We start from the raw sequence: 9,780 nt of genomic DNA, 5'->3' as shown, positions 1-9,780 counted from the left end.
TTTTCTTCTTGCAATGAGCTTTTATAGAATCCAATAGTAAATAGTTTCATATTTAAAAAGTTATAGATATTGAACGACTATTATCATATCCCACTTGTGATGACAAGGAAATAGTTTACTTATCGTTTTATACTACTTTTTATCTAAGTAACTTCTAAATGTCTCGTATTTCCAATGATGTATACGTTAAATGGATTGCAGAATCAATCAATCATTAGGGTATAAATCTATACATCTGAGTGATAAAAACAAAACAATTTTATGCAGCAACTTAAGCATAAGCAGCCTTCTGTTTTAGAAAGCTAAAAGAGACCTAGAACATGGTAACAGGAGAAACTAGAGATGATGTTTGGTTGTTTTGAAAAGTCCAATAAAGAAACTTGCATTTCTGAATTAATCGAACTTGCTAGTTAGAAAATTTATTTGCTTTGGCCTCTACGCTAACATTTTGCTAACTTGTGATGAATACTACCAACGAGATTGTTCGTAAGTAATGTGTGGTGCAAAATTAGTGTGTAAATTGTCGTAGATGATTGAAGAAGAGAAGATTTTCAGCAAGTCAAAAAGCATGGCTTTCGCAAAACATTGAAATGCCAAAAGTGATGGCTTAGCACTAACTATATTACAGAACAAATTGTGAGATGTAAATGGATGATTGAAGGCGTTTTTCTACATAATACACAAATATCGTCAAATGTTCTACGAGTAAATAATTCAACTTATCAACCATATTCGTTGTTGTGAGTTCAATGACAAACCAAATCCCTTTAAATAACAATAATCAGTTCATAACCAAATGTCAACACTGTGATACACTATGAAAACTTACATTCATTATCAAAGTATTTTCTTCTTCAAATGATTATTTAAAACATCAAATCTATCCTTCTTCCGAAATGTCAGAATGAGACACTCAAATACTCAGTCAGCTTGCTCTAATTTTAACTACCATTTCAATAGATTTATTCATCAATCACATTTCTTACTCACATGCAGAGTAGGTGGAAGATACTAAGGTAATTTAATCGAACGGCATTACTGAAGTTAGTTCGAACGATAATTAAAAGCTTTATGTACATAGTACCGAATTCGTCATAAAACACGTGAACAGGACAAAATGTAAGGCTGATGGTAGTGAATATCTTGAGGGAAACGCTTCTTTAGAATTTATAGTCCAAAAACCATATTCTTTGACAGATATTCAAAGAAACATTTTAAAGGACTTTTATGAGTTGTTTCCTACAAAACCACTTCTGATACTAATCAATATATGCTTACTAGTGATTGGCCTCAAGATTTATATCTTGCAGTTCTAGCGAGAAGCAGTGACCAGTAGAATTCAACCGGGTCAGTTAAGAGATAGTACCTCTTAATTTGGTTGATTACTTGATGTTAGATACTAACACAGTTGGATTCCGGCTCAGTGGTCTAGTCGTTAGGTGCTCTCGCGAGAGACTGATAAGTCCTGCGTTCGGAGCCTGCGAGGCAAGTCCATGGATGCGCCTTACTGAGCAGTCCCACAATAAGATGAAACGTCCGATTGGTGTTCTAAGGTTTTCCATGGTGATATAGCTTTAGTTGACTCTTTATCTCAACTAATGTTTTCTGATAATTTGAGATTACTATTTTTTATATTCAATTATTTACACTACTGATTATATTATCAGTAGTTCTAATAATAACACATTTGAAGTGATCAATTTAGTTTGTTTGATGAACGCCGATAAAACACATTTTCATATGTTCATTGAGTTACTGACCTTAATCAGCGTCATATGTGTAATGTCAGCTTGATTTTCAACTACAGGATAGAATGATAAAACAGCTATCTTTTGTTTCCGAAACGTTGTCATTGTCCATCATCTGAACAAGATCAATTTCTTGAAATCGTTCCACGACCCCGCACCACCCGGAGCTCGAACCCAGGACCTACTGGCTTCGCGCGCGAGCACTTAACCATTAGACCACTGAGCCGGCATCCAACGGTGTTAATGTCTAACTTCAACCAATCCACGAAGTTGCGCTACCGTACACCATTGTCCTCAGTGAGTTCCTATCTCTCATGATAATACCGATCTATATAACTGAATATATAAGCAGTATAATTTCTAGATGTTCAATAGAAAATGTATTGTGCTTTTTGACTTAAAGATCTATTAACAGTCAGCACTGTAGTGTGATGGATAAATAGAGTGGATGTGGTTTTGTTCACAAGTTACCATTTCATATTAAAAGACTTATGTAATCATTTGACAGAATGCGTTTTTTTAAATAAAATACAAATGTGAATTTGAAACTTTTAATATCCAATCAAAACAGTTTGTGCTACTTTTGTTTTAACCAATCCAATCAAGATGTTGCAATATTAAATGTGTATTAACAGATTATTACAGACAACAAACTGTTTGTTCATGAACATATGAGCAGATCTTTTGAACTACAAGTTAACCAATCGTTGATTATAAATTAGTGTTAATCACATCCATGTTAGGTTTCATCAATAGGGGTCAGGAATTTCAAGCAACTGTGGATAAATTACAGTTCATGTTATCAACAGCCAGAAAAATATTGAATAAAGATGGGCTCATCTACGTCTATGATTGGATAACAATGAACATACGATTTTGCCACGTATATTCATCTTAATGGTCAATTTGAATCGTCGAATCAGTAGTAAACAACCATACACTTCAAAAATCTATATAAACCTGACACGTTCTATTCAAATATGACCTACTACTTTGAACAAGAAGATGAGGTGAGTGTTGACTGAACCTACGAACTCAATTTGAAAATTGATACAATGAGATAACGTTGTTTATTCCATCTGAACCATTTTAGACACAACGTTTTATCTTTTCAATCGATGTCACTTATGCTAATCGTCGTCTGGCTTAAGGAGTCCTTCAAATGCCAGGATATTTGTGAACAACGTAAATGGACGACCTTGGAAAAAGTAATTTCTGAAAATAGTTCATATCGATATGTAAGTAATCAGTTTTATCGTTATACACACACTCAGTCTCAACATTATATGTATTTACAGAGCATCAGCATTGATCAGTCTCCGCCAGCTGTGAATACAAGATTTGGTGAACCCACTAAAGATTGGGTAAGTCGAATACATTTTGTGATGGAGGTACTTGTCCCTGTGTTTACGTTTTTTTAGGATGGTACATCGAAACTGTCGTTTAAATATTACAATAGTCAAGTCGAAAGTTTCGGTATTAGCTTTTATGGTAAGTCAATAACTTTCTTTCATCTCAAATTATCACTTAATTTTCTTGATCACATTTCTGTCCATGAATCCAAGTTGATTCCATTTCTTTATTGAATTAGTTTTATTCTCCTTGAAATATGCGAAAATTCTTCGGATAACCATTCTTGTTCACATTGTGTCGATGGTGTGACACCATATAGTAATCCAGATGCAGTTCATGCAATTCATTTAAGTCTTTAGTTTATTTCATTCAATGTAAAATGATCAATCATATTTCATGTTTTCAATTAATAAATACAGGTTTCATGTATATAAGAAGAAAAATTAACCTCGGATATATTCAAGCTTTTCGTGCAAAAAATATTGTTCCTAAATTTAAGATTTTCAATGACAGTGAGTTCTTGTATTATTCAGTTATAATGTGTTTCGTTACTTATTCCCATACTTCATTTGGCATACATTAATCTCTATTTTACACGAGTATTACACAAGAGCTTATCAACACACGATGATTGTTTTGTTTATGTGATTGTCGTACCAGAACATGTGTGATTCACAATACCTTCTGATTACTGTCATGTGAGAAGATTAAACAAAACAGAGATTCATCTCAAAATAGAAACACATTAGAAGAATAGAAATGATAAAACAAGTGATCTTATTGTCCGATGCCAATTACCAACTCTTCAGTCTATCATGAGACGTCCTTGAGTATCTGAGTACATCGGTTCAATCATTCTCAGAATGAAGATCATAACTTGAATGCAGCTGTAGTCCGTGTTAAAACTTTCATTTATTGAAACAGATAGATATTCATTATGCACATATTTAAACATCCATTTTTATTTTCATTATTTCAGAGGAATTATTTGCTGTCAGATGGTTTATTAATCAAGAAGTTGATGGTAAACGTAAGTCAACACATTTGGAATCTAAACACTTACATCTTCATTCCATATGATTATTCATAGGTTGTCAGATTCAATTAGTCTCAGAAACTGAAAATGTAGGAATTTGTCACTTTTCAGAGAAATGAGGGTACAATTATTTGTAAAAATCCAGTCATCGTCTGATGATTTGAAGAATAGTTGATGTGATCTGGAAATGATTAAGGTTGATGAGTAAAATACAGATCACTATGGTGGATAAATTAGGTCACAATCTTATTTAACTTGTGAGGAAATGAATTCAGAGATTCATTGAGGTTGACAGGCTTGAATTGAATTTGATGATCAATTTTAGTTTCAAAATAAATACATTGAGTTGTGTGTTTGTCACAAAGTCAGTTCTGTACACAACACATTCATCTACCCATCCAATAATCTCATGTCATTTTAAAAATATACGTAATACCATCTATCTAAGGCTATTCGTTTCTCATCTACAACAAATAAACACTATGGTCGTATTCAGTTGATCGATTGAAATATCACGTAACCAATTAAATCCCAAAGTCCAATTTGTAAGCAAACACTCCAAACCTTATGTCATGTGTACTCAGTCTCGATTGTTTTCACGAGGCATTCAAGAATGCATATCGCATACATATGAACACTTCATTGACCATCGAATTTTAATGGAATAATTACCAATTGAATGTTTCAATAATAATACAAAAGTAAAACGTATTAAGGCATTTAACATTCGTCTAGAAGGATGCATGCTTCTTCCATTCACATGACGTGCACTTAGAATTATTTATCACGAAGTCAACTGAAGAAAATATTTGACAAAACACAGTAAATATTCACTGAAACATGGTTACTTTGTGAGCTAATTTATACAATGTTACATCTACCAAAAAATTATTCATTGGCTTTGCCCAAGTTTTAAATATCGATGGTTTTCTAATTGTAGAGTTAACAGCCACGGTAACTTGCCTAATACATCCGAATGGGAAGATAGTTTTGTATTATGATAACGTAAGTTGCACTATTGAATACAAATGTAGTTTTGTTTCAAGTACTTCAGATTACTCAACTATTTCATGTTTATGAATACTGTCAAATATATCTAGTTACATCGAACACGAAGGGAATGTACCAACATTATGTAATGTGCAAACAGAATATTTGACACTATTATTCAACCTTTGATGACACACCTTACTCAAGCACTTGTTAAAGACAGTGAATAATTAGAAGTGACTCACTTCATTTTCATCTAGGAGGTTGTGTGTTGAGAGATGTTGACTCAAACTATCAACACTTTCTTTCAGATTCCACCGAAAATTAAAGGAATTGAATGGAAACCGAAAATCGTCGGTAAATTCAGTTGTGGAGGAAGTAAGAAACATTTCAGCGAATGTTGTCAGTACATTGATGTCTGGTTACTCACATCATCAGTCATCTATTTGTGTTATATTACTTTCTGTTTTTACCCTGGTTATCAGCACGTCTATACAGAACATTCCCTTATTCTATCACAGTGATCTAATTTAGTTTTCTTACAGTTTACGTTAAAGATTTGATTTGCTTGTAAAATCAACTGATATAAATGTCATTGAAGTGTTGTGGATAATTGTGCAAAATGAAATTGATATGCGTCTTGTAGAAGCACTGTCCAAATGTTATTGAATGTTGAACATTCAACGTTAGATCAGTGTTCACACTCCTTGTAAGATAATTGCAGTCTCACAACTGACTGTGAATGACAGTGTAAGCTAATTGTGAAAGTGTTTGATATTTGCGACTAGGGCTTTCGAACATAGAACGATTATTATAAAATGAATTGAAATTCAAGTTTATATGTATTCAAATCAACAACTATCCTACTTGATGATGCCACAGAAATGATTTAAAGTGAGATCGTTATGGTGAGAGTTCAGCTTTCTGGGATATGCTTTACCGATAATTTATTTCACTGTCTACAAATGCTTATACTCACTTAACCAGATATCTTGAGTAAAGCAGCTAAGGTGTACGAATGTATTTATCCCTAAAGTGGGAATGGCTATTTTGATACAGCTCAATCTTATGGTTACCGATTGACGCATTTGGACGAGGACATATGAATGATGAGATTAAAGAAATGATATTTACACTCATTTATTCTTTAACTTACAGTACACAAGTCACACATTTAGTCTTCAGTCTCCACTTAAAATAAAGTGTGTTTTGTATGAAACAGAATAAAAGGAATTCTACTGGTTGGTCATTAATCGATCTTAATGTACTTTAATAATTTTTGGACATGCTTGATAATCAGCAATTTATCTTATAAGGGAGATTTCCTAGTTCCTTGTTTAGACCATGACTTAAATGGTGCAAATAACCTGTTGTATTTATAAACGAATTCAAAATTTTATGTGTCCTTTCTTGTTCAACATATCACAGAAGATGGAACAGAATCTCAAGTAACTACTCCTGAAACATGGATCAAAAGTGGCACGTTGATGGAATATGAACCCATTGGAAGTATGTTAAAACTTATTTAATCAGCCATCACTATCTTCACACTTGAAAACATCCTCTTTATTTCAGTGATTTGAACATTCCATGTATAATTTTATTCAACTACCAAATGATATCGAGCCATCTATCCCAAATGGCATTTCACATATCATTAATTACAACACAACGATTCGTTTGTTGAATGATGAAAAGGATTAAAAATGCAGTTTGAACCAATATTGAAGTCTTCACTTTGATCAAAAAGTGACTTGACCACAAAGCAACAAAACGATATATGAGGTGATGTTAGTTATGAGTAAAATTAAGTGTTCATGAGTTGATTGCGCATTGACAAGGAGATGTCCGTATTTCCTTTTTGTACATGTGTAAAGAAATCTTCCTGAGGTCGCGAATTTGCGAAAACACTTCACGTAAATGCGAATACTTTGGAAACGATTGCCTATTTTCCAAAATCTTTGCTTTGTCATACATATATGATATATTGAACGTATGGATAAGTCAAGTCTCCAAATAACAATTTATCATAGCCAGTTTGAGATTTATTTCCACTTTATGAAAATGTGTACCTTCTCATAAATATGTACATTGAGTAACTATAAACAGATTTTAGTTCACCATGTTTTAGTCTACTGAAATAATTATTTTAAGTAGTGACAGAGTCATTCCATGATATAATAATCAGATCGCCGTCAATATTCTGCGAATAAGATATTCCAGTCATCATCAATGAATCTTTATCGATCCAACTAGTTTCATAGATTAACTGACAGCACAAATAACAGAATGCAGTTACATACTTTAATATCATCCATCACAGTAGGTCAACTGAAATCTCTTCAAGAAAATCATCATTGATCATTCTAAAAACAATGTCAGACTTCGTTTGTCGTTTGACTGGATTGACATAACTAAAACACGATATTAAGTCTGAAAAAAAAACTGAATTTCTTGAACTGATATCATTTAAAGAAACTGTACAACAATGAAAAATTCAATGTAACGTGCCTTGCTGAGTCCACTGACAACATCGTTCGTACATGTCTGAATGTGAACAGTTATTGAAATCCATCGTTCATACTTGACATTCGACATAGTTTCATTCAATTCAATCATGTTGTCGCGAAACATGATTGAAATTGATGACACACTGAATGTTTCATTATGCACCGTAGTGACAATTTTCAAGTGAGTGAAATAGTCACTTAACGCCGAAATCACCATTATTTTATTGGGTTATGGTTAGTTGTTTTGTAATTCACTTACCATTTGTTTGGTAACTTGAAATTAAATCATCTCATTCTTTTCACAGACTATTGTCCAATATACACTTCGTCTGAAGAATGCCAACGCGCAACAACGTCGAATATAACTTGTTTTTGGTGTGATAAAGCGAACATATGCATTGATGATACTGACCAGGATGCTCATAACACGAAAGTTAATAACTGCCATGCTAAGGTTAGTACTTCTAAATCTTCACACGTCAATTCCAATATTGGAAAATTACACATTCAGCGTACATCCATTCACCCGAAGGAACATTTTTTCTTTACGAATAAACAATAACTTGTACACTACCCTCAATGACTAAATTGAAGTTTTGTATACGTTGACGTCAACTAATCACATATCAGTACCATGCTCTCTTTCTATGGAATGAGTAAACAATGGATCGAAGCTTCTCTTTACACTAATACTTGAAAAAATAATATTTTATCTCATTGAAAGTGCGGTTATTTTGGAAACTGCATATCTATGTGGATTGTCGCAAAATACCGATGAAACTAATTTGATTAAAGGAGCGTAACCTAATGGGACTTGTGTTTCATGTTTTGATAATAAGTGGAAGTAGACTCCATTGTTGAAGTTCAGAACAAGGATTTCTGACTCTCTGCTGAGTAATATGTAACCTGGTTACATTACTTTGATTTTTAAAAAAATCAATTTTCAGGTTATTGGTTTTTATTCGGATTGTGATTAGATACGACATTCAGAACACAAATTTCATCACCCAATTGAGTCGTCTATTAGTTTCAGAATGGTGTGTACTCAGCCTACAGACTGTCAAATCGGTAGTTGGTGTTCTAAATGATTGTATGAATGCAAATTGAGTAACTATTCGTTGAATATTAATCTATTATTATCAGTGCTGTCAATTGTGCATAATGATTACTGAATGAATTGAACAATATTTCACGTTTGATAATGAATACTTTTGTTTTGTTTATTAATCAGAACCCAGATGTGAATGATTTGAGTACACAAACTACAGAAGAAACTGATCAACACTCGGTAAATATTTGATATTTAGTAATCAATATTGTTATTTTGTTTTTCTTCAGAACATGACTACCGACGTAAACAAAGAGAATCTAGAGAAGAAATCATCCTGGTACTTGTATATTGTGATTCCTTTGATCATCACTTTCGTTGGTGTATGTGTTGGTTTTCTAATTTGGAGATGGCTACATAAAAGAAACAGAAGTGAAGAATGATTCTCAGAAATGTCTTATCACTTATTTTTATTATTGCAAATTGTTTTCATTTAGTACTTCTTGAGAACACTTTCCATATCGTTATTCCTGTAAAAGATTTGGACAATTTCTTTATGGAATTATGTACATTCTTATGATTGTTTACGTAATAATTTGTGTAATCTTATTGACAAAATATAGAACATGATTTTTACTATTTGCGTAATTGTCTTCATTCAGTAGAAACTCTGTAGTGTTAAATAAATCCCCAAAATAAATAGCTCTGTAAGCTTTCGACATTGGATTTTGACCTTATCAGTTTTAATGCACTCACCTGGCTAAAGGCGATAGGTCATGCATCCGCACAAAATCACAAGTGGTAACGCCATTGTCGACATCCCATGCAGTCACTAGCCAGATTAGATCAGACGATCTTCGATATGTTGATAGTCTATCAAACATATCTTCGAACTTCTTCGCTTCTGACTTTTGATTTCACTTGGAAGGTTTTATTGGATAAAATGTTGTTAAACTCCAACTACCTGTGGCATCTACTACTGACTTGCTTCGCGAGAGTTTGAGAATATTTTGTTTTCAAATTAGTAATACTGTGTAAACGTGATTTTATGATAATCGCAATCAACAATGAGTTCGATGTGAATGTTTATTTCCG

At 32.9% G+C, this 9,780-nt stretch overlaps 1 protein-coding gene across 1 annotated transcript; it reads left to right on the top strand.

Moving 5' to 3' along the window:
- Window positions 1-2,839: 2,839 nt before the first annotated feature.
- MS3_00010001 (uncharacterized protein) lies at window positions 2,840-9,324 on the top strand (the record flags this gene model as incomplete). The annotated part of the gene is made up of 11 exons (XM_051218334.1): window positions 2,840-2,986; window positions 3,023-3,112; window positions 3,170-3,239; window positions 3,521-3,613; window positions 4,081-4,131; window positions 5,078-5,142; window positions 5,439-5,505; window positions 6,556-6,636; window positions 7,943-8,091; window positions 8,869-8,925; window positions 8,976-9,324. Coding segments are annotated over 11 exons (1,023 nt in total), but the record flags the coding sequence as incomplete, so codon positions are not given.
- Window positions 9,325-9,780: the final 456 nt, after the last annotated feature.

Source organism: Schistosoma haematobium, chromosome 1 (assembly GCF_000699445.3).
Source record: "Schistosoma haematobium chromosome 1, whole genome shotgun sequence".
In the NCBI taxonomy this organism is placed as follows: domain Eukaryota; kingdom Metazoa; phylum Platyhelminthes; class Trematoda; order Strigeidida; family Schistosomatidae; genus Schistosoma; species Schistosoma haematobium.
The sequence above is the reverse complement of the archived record's forward strand: the minus strand, read 5'-3'. Positions and strand labels throughout refer to the sequence as shown.